General features: G+C 49.9%; 1 protein-coding gene across 1 annotated transcript in view; it reads right to left on the bottom strand.

The window, feature by feature from the left end:
* The window catches only part of PTPRA (protein tyrosine phosphatase receptor type A), an 86547-nt gene that overhangs the window by 7209 nt on the left and 62487 nt on the right, over positions 1-16851 (bottom strand). Inside the window, 9 exon segments of the mRNA XM_065735989.1 lie at positions 1001-1037; positions 1785-1861; positions 2196-2286; positions 4189-4325; positions 5955-6028; positions 6472-6556; positions 8930-8947; positions 10904-11266; positions 11626-11704. Coding sequence (XP_065592061.1) covers positions 1001-1037; positions 1785-1861; positions 2196-2286; positions 4189-4325; positions 5955-6028; positions 6472-6556; positions 8930-8947; positions 10904-11266; positions 11626-11704 — 961 coding nt within the window.

Here is a 16851-nt window from a genome sequence, read left to right as displayed (position 1 = left end):
TTGCCCAAGGTCACACTGGGAAATTGTGGCTGTCACAAATAGCATGCACAAGTCCTGCCCCCGAGCCTTGTGCTGTAACCACAGGATCCTATTTCAATATGGCACAGGAATAGCTCTCGCTGCCTGCCAGACAAGGAGCTGACTCACCCCGACATCCCCTGCCAAGCCCCAGGCTAAGGGTGAGCCAGGAGGAAAACAGAGCCAAAGCTTCACCCCGGCCTGGTGCTGCTGCTGAGATGCAGCCTTCCTTTTCCAGCCAGAGCCAGGAGAACGAGGTGGCCGCGCTGAGGCACAAGCTGGGATCTCTGTGACAGCAGCTGGTGCCAGGCAGGTGCAGCAATTAAAACACACAAATAAAGGCTGGCAATAGAGAACACTTCCTACAATTTCTGCTTGCTGGCTTGAAGCTCCCATGCCTGGGCATCTCAGCTTCAGCAGGGAAAGCTGCACGCACTATGGTGATGCTCTGCCTGGGGGCAGCTGAGCTCAGGAGGGCCCTGATGCTTGTAGCTGACAGCCCTGCCTCCCCTGCGAAGATTATTACAGTTGAGTCTCTCTCCAAGGACACAAGCCCACATTCTTAAAAGCTAAGGGTTAAGAAGCAGCATAATGGAACTGGAGCAGTGTGGTGCTTGCTCTGACATAAATGATTTCTCAGCTTTATTAAGGAAATTTAATTAAGCAGCTAGCTAGCTATGTTCTGAGGGATCACAGCCACCTGCAGCTGCAGCTCGGGGGGAGGATGAGGCTGTGGGGCTGGGAGGATGGAAGAAACTCTTTGACACCATCCAGCAATGAGGATTCCACAGGCTGGGCTTCTTGTCCTTCCCCAATACATCCAGTAGGAACAAAACACCCTTGGAACAACCTGTGGCCTGGCCAGGTCTCCTTTCATGCTGAACTATCACACGGCACTGTACTGAGGTTATTTGCACAGCTTCATAGAGCAGAAGGACCCAAATCCAATGGGGCAGAGCTGCTAAAATTACTGAGCATTTACCTTGTGCAGCAATGAACTTGTTTTTCTCTTGGTACCCCTACGGAGAAAAGGAGAGAAAGGAAGACAAATGAAAGGCCTGTCTTTTTCTAAGGGTTATAAAGCACTGTGCTGCCTGTGCTCATGTCATATGTCAGCTGCTGGCCCAAAGCATGGGTGAGGCAGTAGCTCAGTACCTTTCCGGTGGGATCACATGCAAATCAGCACTCATCTTCAGGAACATGGGCCACTGAACCCACGGTGGGTTATTCTGATTATTTCCTAATGGCTACGTCCTCTCTCTCTCAGAAATGCATCAGTTCACTAACAAAAAGCACCAGCAAATGCACAAATCCTGCTGCTTCCTAAGAGCAGAATAGGGCGAAGTTGCTTGGAAGGATATTCTAGCTGTGTTGCTTTTTTTTTTTTTTCATGCCCTTCACATGTCCAGCCCTGCAAGCTGGGAAGTACCGGTGATTAATCAGCCACAGGACTCAGCAGCCGTTAATCAGAAATCCTCTGCACATCCTGGAATGGTTCCAAACCTCTTCCCAAACAGTCAGATTGGCTTTGCAGCACCCTGAGGAGGCTAAGAGCTTTTAGAAGTGGTCAAAAAGAGAGAGGTGTGAAGAGATGGGACTGAGCACGGCCAGAATTGATTAGTCCCAGCCCTCTGCCTTTGTACTCCGGTTGCTGGGCTGTGTTCTTTTGGGTACTTCCAGACTAAAGTCGCACCCCAGAAAAGCCACACACGCAGCCAAGCAGTGCTTTTAGGGAAGGCAGTCACTCAGGCAGGACAGGCACTTACATTAATGAAGGAGGCGTTAATGTAGTCAGAGTCGGGAACCCCTTCCACAGGAGTCAGGTGAACCCTGGAATGATCATCTGGAGAAAAACGACAATTCTGCATGAAAACCAAAGCCCCGCGGAACTGAGCTGAGTTTCTGGAGTGGAGCCCAGGCTGAGGGGGTTCCCAGCATACATAAGTGACTTTATGCCCTGAAATCCTTCCATGCTTAAAGCCAGGGAGAAAATGGACCTCCCTTACACGGGGAAGTTCTGCATTTCCCATCTGCTTCATTTTCCATGTCCTCCTGGCTGCTCACAGCTCCACAGAGTCCCTGGTGTGCACCTAAGGCTAACGCAGAGGCAGCAGCCCTTCTGGGTGAGCCCACCCTGGCGGTGCCCTCCCTCAGCCCCCAGCCCCACCAATACCTACAGGGCAAAATGTTCACGTAGCGGTTCTTCTCCTTGTTCTCCTCCTTGGAAGCAGCTTCACACGTGGCCTGAATGGGACATGCTGGGAGAGCCTGCAACAGCAGAAAGTGGGGTTTTGTGTGATGTTTTCATGCATCAGGAGTCCTGCACAAGGATAAGCCCCCCGACCCACTTCTCTCACTGTCACTCCCGTGCTGTTTCGTGCCCCGACCTAGCTCAGGGTGATCACTTGAACAGCCTGGGCTGTATCAGAGAGAACAAATCCCTTCTCAGATGTGATATCCCAAGCCCACAAACACGAGGTGGCAGCAAAGCCTCCAACACCAAACCCACCAGCACAAGGTTTTGGGAGCTCATTTCTACAGAGGGAGGCTCCTGCTGACATCTCCTCCATTACCAGCAATGTGAACCGTGTAACCCAACCAAACCCTGCTGCTCCAAAAGCCCACTGCCCAGCACCTGCAGGGCAGGGAGGGAGCTGCACCATCACATCCCCAGCAGGGATCTGTTGTCCTTCCAGCAGCAACGGGGACTTCCAACTGGGGGCGCTGGAATCACTTGCAATTCAACCCTTTAATAGCCAGGAGGATTGAGAGGGCCGCTTCCTCCAATTGGCACGACCACATGCAACCCAGGATTTATAAAGAGGACCCAGGATTTATAACCCAAGTGATCTCTTCCCTTGTTATGCAGAGCATGGATTTGGTTTCCTGGGCTCTTAGCCTCCTCTGACACGCAGGGTATTGAGTTGTGTGACAGCTGGGGGAAGTCGAGTGCGTTTTCTTTTTTAATCTTGTCACAGTCCTGATATCATCTCATCACACCTTGCACCTAAGGTTTTGTGTATTTGCAGACAGCACCTGCAGTGCAATCAGACCAGCAGTGGATCTTCTTTCATTAATTAGGCCAATGGGGAATCCAGTTTGTTCAGTTCCTAGGTAATACACTGTGACACTCCAGCCAGTAGTTAACTCTGTCCCCTGCCTCATCACTTCTGTCTATTTCTGCACTGCCAAAATGAAACCGTACCAGGTTCAGCAACACAAGAGCTGCAGAGCTCAGCAATGTCAGGAAAGTTTCCGACATCTCAGAAGAGACGACGCAGTGTTGTGGGATAAGCACAATATCTGAACTGTTGCCAAAACTGTTCAGTGCTGAAGGCCAACTGTTGTCATCTAGGTGGTTCAGTTCCAGAGTTAACAGCTTATTCACATAGGTAGAGTTGTTTCAATTTCTTGTTTTGGCTGTTTGTGGAGTTGACACACCACCACGACACATCTTTACCAGCAATTCATGTTGGCAGGGTTTCTTTTGTAGCCCCGAGGAGGAGGAGAAGGGAAGGCACTACCTGGGAGGAAACCAGCAGGCAGGGAAACTCTTTCAGAGCTCCTCCATCCCAAGACCTCTAGGACCCAGAAGAATGTAACCCCATGGTGCTGCTTGCGAGCAAAACTGAGCAGCTGGATGGGACACAGGCAACAAGAGAGAGGTACTACAGACCAGTTACAAGGGCGAAAACCTCTCTGTGTGCTTTGCAATAAATATGCAAAAATCTCCAAGTGGTTCTGCCTTTGATGTACCAGCTGTTTTGTCTCTGCTGTACTACAAAATGAGACCAGAATTCTTCTGCTGTGTGTCATAAGCCTTACACTGACAGCAGCCTGCTAGAGCTGTGGGATTTAAGGAAAGGAAGATGGAGCTTTTCAATTCTCTCTCCGTCATCCTCTTCATCTCATCAACCATGAAACTGCTCCATGGCTGCAGATAATCACTGTCCACCATGCAATAAAAACCCACTGCTTTGCAGAGTAACAGAGGAGCCTCTGTATCATTTTGAAAGCCGAATTATATCTTATATTACCAGAAATGGATTTCTGTACCGGCTCGGTTGTGTCCATCGGAATGAAATGGAGTCAACGACTCCTTGTTTTGAACTGTCCTACTCCCACCCATCCCTTGTGCTGCAGGAGAGGAGGAGAAGCAAAGATACTCACGTTGAACTCTTCTCGGAAGAGCTTGTTGTCATCTGCCATGCGGCGGTTGATCTCCTCCTCCAGCTTGTCGACGGGCAGAGGTGGGTATTTCCTGTTGGTGCTGGGGGACCTGGCGAGCAGTGGCATGCTCTGGGGCTCTGCAATGACACCCAGGGCTCAGAGGTGTCCCCAACTGCTCCTCTGTGCCCAGCACCCATTCTCACAGAGCTCCCACACCGTGTGTGGGGACATACGTCTGTCCCTGCTTCTGTGATTTGCTCCTTCTTTGGGCTGTGCATGAACATTTAGGGGTGCTGTGATAATGTGGGACTCTGTCAGCAGCCTGGAGTTGAGCATTGCTCTGCTGTAGAGCCAGGATGCTGAAATGAGGATCAAGTCATCAGTTCCAAAGGGTCTGCAGCACGGACAAATGGCTTTAAACTAAAAGAAGGGAGATGTAGCTGAGATATTAGGAAGAAATTCTTCACCGTGAGGGAGGTGAGGCTCTGGCACTGCTGCCCAGAGGAGCTGGGGGTGCCCCATCCCTGGAGGTGCTCAGGGCCAGGTTGGATGAGGCTTTGGGCACCTGGTCAGTGTGAGGTGCCTTGGCAGGGGGTTGGAACCAGATGGGCTTTAAGGTCCCCTTCCAACCCAAACCATTTGATGACTCTATGAAGACTCTGAATTCCCTCATTAACATGGAAAGTTTGGCACGATGACCGTGCCACAGCTCCCAGGTGAAAGCAGTAAAGGTAGCTGCTGCATTTGCTTTCTGCTGAGCAATGCCAGCAAAGCCAAGAATAGGCCACGGGAGGGTTATATCAACACAACTGAGGGCTTATGAAGTTAACACCTTAGCTCACAGCAATATAAAACTTGGGCAGGGAAGGTTTTAGCTGCCAGCATGAAAAAATAAAAACCTTGCTGATTTTCAGTTAGTGCTCCCTTGTACAGTGTGTGGGAGAAGCTCAGAAAGAGGACCTGAACTGAGTCTGAACTGGAGAATATCCCAAATTGGAAGGGATCCATAAGGATCACTGAGGCTGCCTCTGAGACTCTGAGGTTCCTCTGCTGCTCTTACAGAAGACAGGCACGTTACAGCAGGCAGGCACAAGACTTGCACTTGTAAGTTTTGTCTATCTTTCAAGAAGGTTTTCATAAGGAAGAAACAATGTGTTCCCAGATTTATCTCCAAAGTGTTAATTTGGTGCCTACAGTCAACGTGAAGAACTTCATAAGAGTTTTATTCAGCTGTCATCCTAATTTAAAAGGGGAACTGCCAGCAGTTCAGTTTTGGAAGTGATCGCCACATATTAAACACTTGAGGGAAAACATTTGTTGCTGGAATGAAAGCTGGGAGGAGAACTGTTGTTTTAGGTTTGTCAAAATCATGGAAAACAGTGAGAGTTCAGAACAAGAAAGCAATATAAACACAGATTAAAAAAAACCACATGATCCTGCAGCGAGTCGCTGGGTGCTCACGGGCTCTTGGAGCTTCTACAGAGCTCTGTTTTCTGTTGGTTTGACATAATTTTGTACAGTTACAAATGGAAAGAAAGAAAAACAAAAAGCAACAACTGAAAGAATCCATTAATAACGGATTAATAACCCGTTCTGAAGAGTGCTCGACACGCTGTGGTTGGCAAGCACATGGATGTGTTTTGTGAGGGATGTGGTTTAGTGGACACGACGGTGATGGCTTGGACCTGTTGATCTTGGTGGTCTTTTCCAATCTTAATGATTCTATGGTGATCCATTTGCACCTCTGTCCCCAACTCACGCCTTACCTGCATCATCTGTGCGGCCGTTGGGCAGGCGGAAGGAGTTGGAGTGACTCCCTGCTTGCTTGTATTTCTTGAACCTAAAGAAGAAAAAGGCATTGAGGAAGTCAGGAGCTGGCCATCAGGATGCCAGGTCACCTCTGGAACAGCAAACCCTCCTCAGGTTCACCGCTGCGGGACGGGCCCTGTTACAAGAGACCAAGGGAATTTTTCCTCTTGCTTTTTCTTTTTTTTTTTTTTCCTTTTAATTATTTAATCATCGAAACACTGAGTAAATTAAAATGTTTACTGCAGGTGAATAAAGACTCAATTCCAGCTGAGCAGACGTGTGCTCAGGAGCTGGTTCATGGCATCGTTTGGAGCAGCCCAGAGGCTTGGATTTCTTTTTATAACATTGCCTGTGCCAGGCTTGCGCAGCTTAGGAAACAGAACAAAAAGCTCATGATAGAAAGCATCCAGTCCTTCAGCTAACCATCCAGCAACTCATCTCTGTCAAGCAAGTCAGCATGAAAGCCCTTCTTACCTTAACATGTACAGCACAATAATAATAAATACTATGACTAGGAGGGAGGACAGGGCCACCATCACAGCGATAATTGGAGTCTCATCTGCAACAAAGAAAGAGAGGTGCAGTTACCAACAGCTATCCAAGACAGCCCAGAGCCATCACTTAACCATTCCTCCACAGCTCCTACTTTTCAAATAATCCACTTGTTCCATAGGGTTACATTAGTCAAGCCTGGGTGGACTAGATGATCTCAGTGGTCCCTTCCAACCTTAATGATTCTATGGTTCGGTGAAGGCCGACACCTAACCTAAGGGAGCATGCTGAGAAAGCTGTGAGAGGGGAGAAATGGCCACACCAGGGCTTTCACAATTAGAACACAATTAGAAGTGGCCCACACTAAAAGAAAAACAGGATTAAAAGTGCCCTATAGAGGTCCATACGTGAAGTTTCTAAATTTGTCCAAGAGCTCAGTGAGAATCCTTATACTACAACAGGTGAAAATGATGCCTTTGTAGGACCATGCAGATCCCATATTAAGATAGGCATGATTTTTTGCTTCCAGCTTCATTCCCCACTACACCCTGACTCCGACTGTGTTCAGCCCAGGGCTGAGGTTTGCTGCAGGCTCAGGGTTACTGCTGTCTGTCCATCTGCTGCATCACTGTGTGGTGTCTGAGTAAAGCCGTGGCCCTGGGCTCCTGCTTGGCTCCCACTGCACCCAGACAGAAGGTGGTTGGAGACATCCCTTCGTGCGTGCTCTCTGCATCTCTTTGTTCTTTACATCTGCATCCCCCCAAACCCAGCTGTGAAAAAGAAATCTCCTACGTGCCCAGTAACTGCTTCTAGCCCTCACCTCTCCTCTGCCATGGCTCATGTTCATGGTTCACGTTGCTGTATTTACCAAACCTTGCTGTAAAGCCCTTCTTGATGCCTTCCAAGCCTCCCAAACACATCATTGCTTGGATGAGGTACACGGTAAGGACAAGATATAATGGCCTTAACTTGTGCCAGGGGAAAGTCAGGTAGGATATTAGGAAACATTTCTTTACCAAAGAGTGGTAATGAATTGGAAAGGGCTGTCCATGGAGGTGGGGGAGTCACCGACCCTGCAGGTACTCATCAGCTGTGGAGATGAGGCACTGAGGGCCATGGTTATGGGCATGGTGGGGATGGGTTGGGGTTGGACTTGATTTTAGAGGTCTTGAGGACCACAGCTGTGAGGAAACCTCATTTGGTCTCTTGGTGGATCTCCTTTCCAGTAGTTCTTGGGAGGTGGAATGAGAAGCCACAACAGGCACTGCAGTTTGGGATAAGTCACTGAGCCTGGAATGAGCTGTCTCCACTTTCATTTGCAATTGGCTTTACAATAACTGAAGCAAAGCAGAGGGTTAAAGAAATTCCCAGAGAGCTTTCCTCCCAAGCAGACAATGCCTTTAAAAGAGCCTGACAAGCACTCCACGGTTACTTTCTTCCTTTCTGCTCTGCAATGGATTACACCATACAATTGATAGCAATAGCACAAGAACAACTTACAAATGTCCTGTAAGGCCAAGATCCTACAAGGCTAGAAAGGGATGGGGAAGGACTTGCTGACAACACCAGAGTTTGGTGTTGTCATGAAAGGCAACAACAAAGCACCAATTTCCAAATGACTTCGGGAAAAATCCCTACATGTCCTGGAATGAACTCACTTGGACCTGCATCTCTTCTCTTTCCACGACACAAATGTGTGTTGGCAATACCTATTGCACAACAGCTCATGGATACCATCACCAGGACAGCGTAAGCTTGGCGCAGTGAGCAGAGTAAGTCAGATTGCCATGCAGTGTTCAAAGCTGAAACTCCACCAGGATGGTGATGAAATCACACACAAAGCACCCAGGCTGCCCTGCCGTTGGTCTGCTGGCTCTTATGCTGCTAAAGCAATGAGTAACTGCAAATAATCTGTCAGCAATGCTGGTTCTCAGAATTCACTCACTGAATCAGAGATGGAAAAATGAGTGTAAGTGCTCTTATATTACCAGAAATGGATTTCTGCTCCTTCTTGCCAACAAAATTAACGAGAATGATAAGTATTCACATCATTTGCAGAACGGGTCCTGATCAAAGAGGGTAAGTCACAGTCCATAAAGGCAATTCATAAGCAAAAAAGGAGAAGGGCATTTCTTGAGCAGCTGCCTGTAACCTGTTCACCCAGCCCTGCAGAAGGCGGTGCTGATACACTCGGTGAGTGCAGCAGGAGCTCCTCAGATCTCATAGGATATGTACAAACTGCTGCTGAATTGTTTATTTTTGAAAAGCAGGAGCCCAACTCGTATTAACATATCAATACGCCTCTTCTGAAGAGCTTGATATGCTTTGTAAGAGCCAGTTTGAAAGCGTGAGATAAGGAGAGCTGTCTAATAGCAGAATGCTTCTGGAAATGCCTTTACTTAGGGCTTGAATAAAGAGTAATGAAATACAAATCTCTTACCTCTTCTGTCAGAGTTACCTGCAGAAAAAGAAAACAGAGGTCTCTTAGCAACCAAGAAATACACATTTTCCTAAGTGAGGATCAAAGACTGAAATAGTAACAAATGTAGTAACTGTCACTGTCTTCTTGCAAAGCTTTTTATTAAAATATCTGCTCCTGGAGCCATGATACAGAAACACATTTCAGCTTTCAGTCATAAGGAAAAAGGAGTAGAAGGAGAAACCTGAAAATTAACCACTTTACTCTTTGATCCGTGAGCCACTGGGAGAAACATTTCCTATTTTTTCCTTTTCCCTCTCCTGAGCAGCACTTAATGCTTTGATGACTGCTTTCCAAATTTCCCATTAAGATGAATGGAAAAAAGCGGCCCTAAAACCAATTTTGCTCCTTGACAAATTACTTGAAATAAAGCAAGAATCAGCTTGGTTGGGCATTTGTTTTAGGGACTGACAGCAAGAAGAGGAGAAGCCCTGCTGCTGCCACGGCCAAGTGCACAAGGAGTAACCAAGTCACAGAAACTCTTGAGGGCCTGGGGCTGAGAAGCAAGCTGGGTGAGTTCAGCAGTGCTCCGTGGGCTGTGGATGTCCTTCAGCCTCAATCCCAACGCTGGCAGCAAAGACAACTCGATGGCAGATTCACCAAAAGTGCCCGAAGGAAAAGGGTGCACACAGCTGACAGATGTTAAGGAGCTTAGATCACCCCAAACTCAGCGTGCCCAGAGGTCACCTCCGTGATGTGCCAAGAGGGCAGTGACAGCAGGGTGACCACATGGACAGCTGCTCATCCAGATCTTTGAAAGATTAAAGCAGCCCAAGGTAAGGGATAAAAACTGCTAACACAAGCCTTGTTGGATGTGCTGGCAAATGCGATATTGAGACATCCAGTGCATGGAACAGCTTGATTGATGCCATCTCTCTAGGAGCTAGATCTTACCTTTGGTCAGTCACCTCTAAGCCTTAAATCCTTCATGACAGAGACTGCCTTCTTTTGTCTGTGCTTGTGCAGTGCTATTAGGCTAAGCATGCCTGGAGCCCACGGCTGGTGCTGAAGTGCAAATAACTGCTTTGTGAAGCAGCACTACGAATAACCCAAGCTCTGTAGCTGATCAGCATCCCAAAGTCATTTATTACTATTGCTTACACAAACCTGTTGAGGAGCAGTTTTTCAGCCAGCACCTGGAGCCTGCGTGCTAGCCCTGATCTGTGGTTCCAAGAAACCACAAAAGGCAGTGAAATTTGCCTGTGACAGAAGTGGAATGAGACTGTACATTCTGGTACACCCAATATCTTGGCAAGAAGCTGCTGCTTTCATCAGATCACAGAAACACAGAATGGTTTGGGCTGGGAGGGGCCTTAAAGCCCATCCAGATCCAGCCCGTGCCAAGGGCAGGGACAGCTCCCAGCTGGACCAGGGCCCCATCTGACCCATGTCTTCTCTGAACGAGTGGTCTGGCACTGGCACAGGCTGCCCAGGGAAGTATGGGCTCACCATCCCTGGAGATATTCAAGAACCATGGGGATGTGGCACTGCGGGACGTGGTTATGGGAATGGTGGGGATGGGTTGGGGTTGGATTTGAGGATTTAGTGGTCTTTTCATGATTCTATGATTCACTTCTACGAAACAAGTCCACAATTAGGGCAGCCTGGAGAAGCAGAGGTGTGTCAAGTGGATGAGGCCACGCTCTTTTTGGTGATGCCCAGTGACCAGACAAGGGGCAATGGGAACAAACTGGAACCCAGGAAGTTCCATCTGAGCATAAGAACTTCTTGACTTGGACAGTGTCAGAGCCCTGGGATGAACTGCCCACAGAAGTGGTGGACCCTTCTCATATTCAAAACCTGCCTGGCTGCCTTCTGAGCAACCTGCTTCGGAAAACCTGTTTTAGGAGGATAGGTTGGACTATGGTAACCCCAGAAGTCCCTTCCAACCCCTACAGTTCTGCACTTCTGGGACTCCACGAGCAGGACACCTACCATTGTGGGATGCAGAAGAGGTTTCCTGCGTCGTCACCGTCGCGCTGACGTTCCTCTCGGTCGTCTCTGCTTCCGTGCTGGGCAACGCGGTGCGCGGGGCAGCCGGTGTGACACTGGGTGGCAGTGAGGTGGCCACAGGGGCAGATGTGGGCACAGATGTCCCTGGAGTGGAGGCATTGAGGCTGGCAGTGGTGGCACTGGGGGAGATGCTGGTGGCTGTGGACGTAGGTGGCTCTGACACCGGGGTAGATGTGGTTATCGGAGAGCTGAGGCTGCTCGCTCTCGGCGACGTCCCACCATCAGGAGTTGCTGTAGGAGCTTTGGTGGGGATCCTGGTGGAGGTGGGCACTGTGGTGGGTGGCTCTGTAAGGATAAGGAGCACAAAGGAGCATCCCTAAGTTACTTTCCTGGAGGATTTAGATGTTGTAGATTTGTGTAAGTACAAGCAGAAAAACCACCAGCAAGGCCTAGGGGAGAGCACTTTGCACAGAACAGTGACGTGAATCCTATAAAAGCAGCTCACGTACTACGACACAGGGAAGGGGTAAAGATCAGTGCTCCTGTAAGAGAGGATCAACGTTCATCATGGGAAAAACTTGCAGGTCCCATTAAGAGCACCTACAGTTTGCCACCTAACAGAAGGGGTGAGTCACAAGAACATCAACTCCGATCCTAAAGATGATTTAGGGGTAAAAAGAGAGGGGACAGTAAGCAAGGTTTACCTGTTGTGACATTGTTAGCACCTACGCTGATCAGGCCACTTCCAAGCAAAAGGACAAAGAACCATAGATCCATGTTGACCTGAGGAAAAAGAGCAAAGAAACACTCATTTCAACTGTTACCCCAAACCAATTCACACTGGGGATGCTGCTGTGTAGAGCTGGAAGGAAGGAGTGAGTGTGTGGATGGAGTCGCTGTACAGATGTGGATGGAAGGATTTATCTGGACGTTCACACATCCCCACCTGGAAAAGGAAATTAATAGGGTGGGTGTTCATGTAGCAGTTCATGAGCATGCTATGAGGAAACCATAATGCAACGCACAGCAAGGAGCAGTGATGCTGAACGCACAGGAGAGGGGAGGCTGGCTCACCTCTCCCCATCACCCATCTCCAGATTATCCTGGATCTGGGGAAGCCTGGGGTCAGCCAAACTCAAAGCCCCAAACACCCACCCTGCAAAGAATAACCCGAAGCAATCTGCGAGCACTGCATGCACTGCACATGCATTGTGCTGCACATTTCTTCCCAGGAAGCGTCCTGAAAAATTAAATTACAGGATGATGACATCAGTAAAATTGTTTTTCCCAGAACAATCCCCAACCTTTTCTCCCCGAGCCCTTTGAAATGCACGCTCGAGGTTTTTTGACCGAGCTTTGTTGGTTGTTTCTTCCTTCCAAAAAGCTCCTAAAAAATGGGGATGGTTATCTTCTCTGAAACAGGTACAAACCCAGGGGCAAACGAAAGTACCATCATCCAGGCCTGAGCTTGCAAGCCCCAGAAACAGCCCTGCCACGAAGAGCTTCGTTCCTACAACCCCTCCCTCCTCTTTCATTCACCCTGCATTCTTTGCTCTCATCGTATTGATTCAAATATGCTTCAGATGAGACCCATCCCAAATTCTGGGCAAGGGGTCAAGGCTGATGTCATGAAAGATCCAGCCCCACCAGCAGCATCCTCCCACCAGCACCACCCACCGACATTCTTGGCCTCCCTCCTAACGAAGACCTGGCAAAAATGAAAGTGATCAGTGATCAGAAGGTCAGACAAACCCCGAAGCAGAAGGAAGCTGAGCACCAGAGATAAGAGCTTGTACTGAAGCAACTGCATTGCGCATCTTCCCTACACCAAGTGAGTTTTCCAGTGTTGCAAAGGGAGCTGGTGCCTTCTCTGTGCTGAATTCCAGTAATGCTACAGCTGGGAGGTTGCAATGCCAGCAAGAGCTGCAGCGACTCACAGCAAGGGATGGGGGCTTTCAGCATCCTCCAGTGGAAACCCATAGAAATTGAACAGCTCAGGAAGGCTGAATTAAAGGCAAGGGCACTGGAGCACACTGATGGGAGCAGGGTATTTGCTGCCGTCACACACGGGCTCTGCACAACCCATAATGAACCCATTCTTGGAAAAGTGTACAGATCTTAATATCTTCCAAACCTTTCTTAAGAGTTTGAAGGACGTGAGCTGGCTCTTGCTGGTGAGAATCTGCCCAGGGAGGTGGAGGAGTCCCCATCCCTGGAGGTGTTCGTGAACCATAGAGATGTGGCACTGAGGGATGTGGTGGGGACGGGTTGGGGTTGGAGTTGGGGATCGTAGAGCTCTTTTCCAATCTTAAGGATTCTGAGTTTCTATGGTTCTGTGATTCTGTGAAAGACTACAACCACTACATGGATGTGAGCTGCAGGTCTGGAGCCCCCAGTACAAGAAAGACAGGGAGCTGTTGGAGTGGGTCCAGAGGAGGGCCACAAAGATGATCAGAGGGCTGGAGCACCTCCCCTGCAAAGACAGGCTGAGGGAGCTGGGCTTGTTCAGCATGGAGAAAAGAAGGCTGTGGGGTGACCTCATTGCAGCCTTTCAGTACCTAAAGGGGACCTATAAACAGGAGGGGAGTCATCTCTGACAGGGTGATAACAGCAGGACAAGGGGAAATGGTTTTAAGTTGAAGGAGGGAAGATTTAGCTTGGATGTTCTTTACTATGAGAGTGGTGAGGTGCTGGCACAGGATGCCTAGAGAGGTTGTGGATGCCCCATCCCTAGAGGTGTTCAAGGCCAGATTGGATGGGGCCTTGTGCAACACTGGTGTAGTATTAAATGAGGAGGTTGGTGGCCCTGCCTGTGGCAGGGGGATTGGAGATTCATGATCCTTGAGGTCCCTTCCAACCCAGCCATTCTGTGATTCTGTGACCTATACAGTGACTCCTGGACCAGCCCAAGGAAAAGCCTGGAAAAGATGAGATGGGTGATGCTCTGCTGAGTGGAGTGACATCAGCAGTGAGGTACTGTGCCCTTCCAGCCCTTATGGTATTACCTCTGACACTGCATGAGGGGGAAATGGCTTGCAATGGGAAATGGCACCAAATTATTGCATTTTCCTGAGCTATGCCCCAGTTTTAAAAAGAAAGCAAAATGCAGGTAGGCCTGGGTGAGCTCTGAGCAGAGAGGAGGTGGATGCCTCATCTCTGCAGATACCCATGGGAATGCAGGACAGGGCTCTGAGCACCTGAAGGAGCTGTGGGTGTCCCTGTTCCTTGCAGAGAGTGGGACCAGATGGCCCTTTAAAGGTCCTTTCCAACTCAAACCATTCGATGACTTGATGATTCTAACAGTTTTTATGGCTTTATTACGAGGCTGTGAATGGGAAAAGCAAAAGGAGCCCAGGCAGCCCCTAGGGCATCCCCAGCTCATCAAACAAAACCCCTGGAGCTGCTGCTGCTCCCGGCCATCAGCTGCTTTACCACTGTAAAAACGGATCTGGAGGAGAGAGCGAGTGCAAATCTCCTTGCTGTGCCCAGCTCTGCCCCAGCCCCTGCTCCATCCATCCTCCCAATTCCCCAGAGCAGCCCAAATAAATGCCAGCAGTGCACCGTGCCCAGTTCCTACATTACAAAAAAACAAATAAAGGCCTCCAGAGCCCTACCCCAACGCCGGAGCAACTCGAGCCTCCCTTCCCCCTCGGCTCCCTCCCTGCTGATTCGGAAACAGGGAGGAAATACTTGTAATGTTATCAACATAAACACAGCTCTTGGCCGGCTGCAGCATCCTGTGAGCGCTGCAGAAAAACACCCTGACGTCATGTCTCGGGCTCTGCCAAGGAGAAGGAGCTGGGTTTGCTGGGAATGGGGAACTATCAGTGAGCTGTTGGTTGGAGGTGCTCCCAGAAAGGTGGAGGGGTGGGGGGTGGGGGGGTTGTGCCCCAGGAGCTGCTGCCTCGCATGGGGATTGGAGGAAGGATGGGTTTGGGCTGTGGGATTGTGAAATTAAGGAGAGCTTGTCCGGGAGATCGGAGCTGAGAGGGGGAAAAAAAGCAGCAGGAGCTCTGTAATGTAACAAGTGGTGGTGGTTTGTGCTGAGCTCGGCGAAGCAGCTCCCGGTTGGGCTAGACGGGAGCAAGTGCAGAAGGGAAGGGGGGAAATGTCCTTTTTTTTTGGTGGCGAGCTCAGCCGTGCTGGAAGACAAACGTGCCGCTCCCTGTCCCCTCCTGCTGCTCCTTCCCACTGCTGGAGCAGCGGCTTTGTGCGGTGTCTGCCATCTCTCTCGATCCTTTTGCAAAGCAGAGAGAGCTGACAAAGGGGGAGGAGAGCTCCGGGTCCCGCTGGGATCAGTTTGGTCCGACTGCAGTGATTTCGCAGCACCGATTCCCGGCACCCCCAGGGTCTGGCTCTGCGGAGCTGTGCTACAGCAGAGTTGGCCATGGCGGGACAGGAGCTGCTCCTCTTGGGGAGGAAAAGCGTTCTGCTGCTCTACCACGGGCTGACTAATCCCCTGCATGTGTCCCTGAAGCTCAAGTGAAGGCTTTGATGTGTCACTGAGCATTATTCCCCCACCCCACCCTCTGCTTTTCCATTCTTGAACAGAAAAGATGAATCACAGCAACCATTCACCCTTTCTTAAAATGCTTTCCTTCTTTCTTTCTTTCTTTCTTTCTTTCTTTCTTTCTTTCTTTCTTTCTTTCTTTCTTTCTTTCTTTCTTTCTTTCTTTCTTTCTTTCTTTCTTTCTTTCTTTCTTTCTTTCTTTCTTTCTTTCTTTCTTTCTTTCTTTCTTTCTTTCTTTCTTTCTTTTTCTTTTTTTTTCTCCCTCCCTCCCTTCTTCCTCCCTTCTTCCTCCCTTCTTCCTCCCTTCCTCCCTTCCTCCCTTCCTCCCTTCCTCCCTTCCTCCCTTCCTCCCTTCCTCCCTCCCTCCCTCCCTCCCTCCCTCCCTCCCTCCCTCCCTCCCTCCCTCCCTCCCTCCCTCCCTCCCTCCCTCCCTCCCTCCCTCCCTCCCTCCCTCCCTCCCTCCCTCCCTCCCTCCCTCCCTCCCTCCCTCCCTCCCTCCCTCCCTCCCTCCCTCCCTTCCTCCCTTCCTCCCTTCCTCCCTTCCTCCCTTCCTCCCTTCCTCCCTTCCTCCCTTCCTCCCTTCCTCCCTTCCTCCCTTCCTTCCTTCCTTCCTTCCTTCCTTCCTTCCTTCCTTCCTTCCTTCCTTCCTTCCTTCCTTCCTTCCTTCCTTCCTTCCTTCCTTCCTTCCTTCCTTCCTCCCTCCCTCCCTCCCTCCCTCCCTCCCTCCCTCTCTCTCTCTTTCTTTCTCTCTTTCTATCTCTTTCTTTCCTTCACCCCCTTTAAATAAACAGCCAGCTTCCCCTGGAGCAGCACTACCGATGCAAAGCTCAGGGCTTTGCTTTCTGCATCACTGTACACCTGCCCAACCTTCCACGGATCTCTGTGTCCCAAATTCCCACTCTCTGCTCACTACGAAGCAGTGTCCCTTCAAAGCAAGACACAGCGATCTCAATGGATGTGTGTGGAAGGGGTCATGAGGGACCCCGATCCCACCTGGCTTTTTGGGGTGCAGAGACCCTTTGTGCTGTCAGGGTGATGCTAAAAGCCCCCTGTGCTGCCACAGAGTGGAAATCCCCGAGTTTCAGCCTCACTTTCTGCCACACAGCCTCACAAATGGGCTTCTTAACACCCCAGATGAATGGCTTGGAGTGAGGGGACCAACAGCGAGCACAGCACTCGATACAGCACAACACAGCGTCGGGCACAGCACCGCACAACGGTGTTGGAGGGGATCACTCCCACGAGGGCTTTAAGCGGTGAGAGCGGTGTGACAACGGTGAGCACGGGGAAGGAGAACACCTCGCCCCAAAACCTGCACACCAAGCTGCTTTTGGGGCAGTTTTAAAGAACCCAGCTTGTTTTCCTTCTGGTTACATGCAAGACTCAGCAGAGCGCTCCTTGCTCTTTACAGACATTTGCA

Source organism: Cyrtonyx montezumae, unplaced genomic scaffold (assembly GCF_038088225.1).
Source record: "Cyrtonyx montezumae isolate F1298 unplaced genomic scaffold, pur_monq_1.0 scaffold_2, whole genome shotgun sequence".
Taxonomy (NCBI): Eukaryota; Metazoa; Chordata; class Aves; order Galliformes; family Odontophoridae; genus Cyrtonyx; species Cyrtonyx montezumae.
The sequence above is the reverse complement of the archived record's forward strand: the minus strand, read 5'-3'. Positions and strand labels throughout refer to the sequence as shown.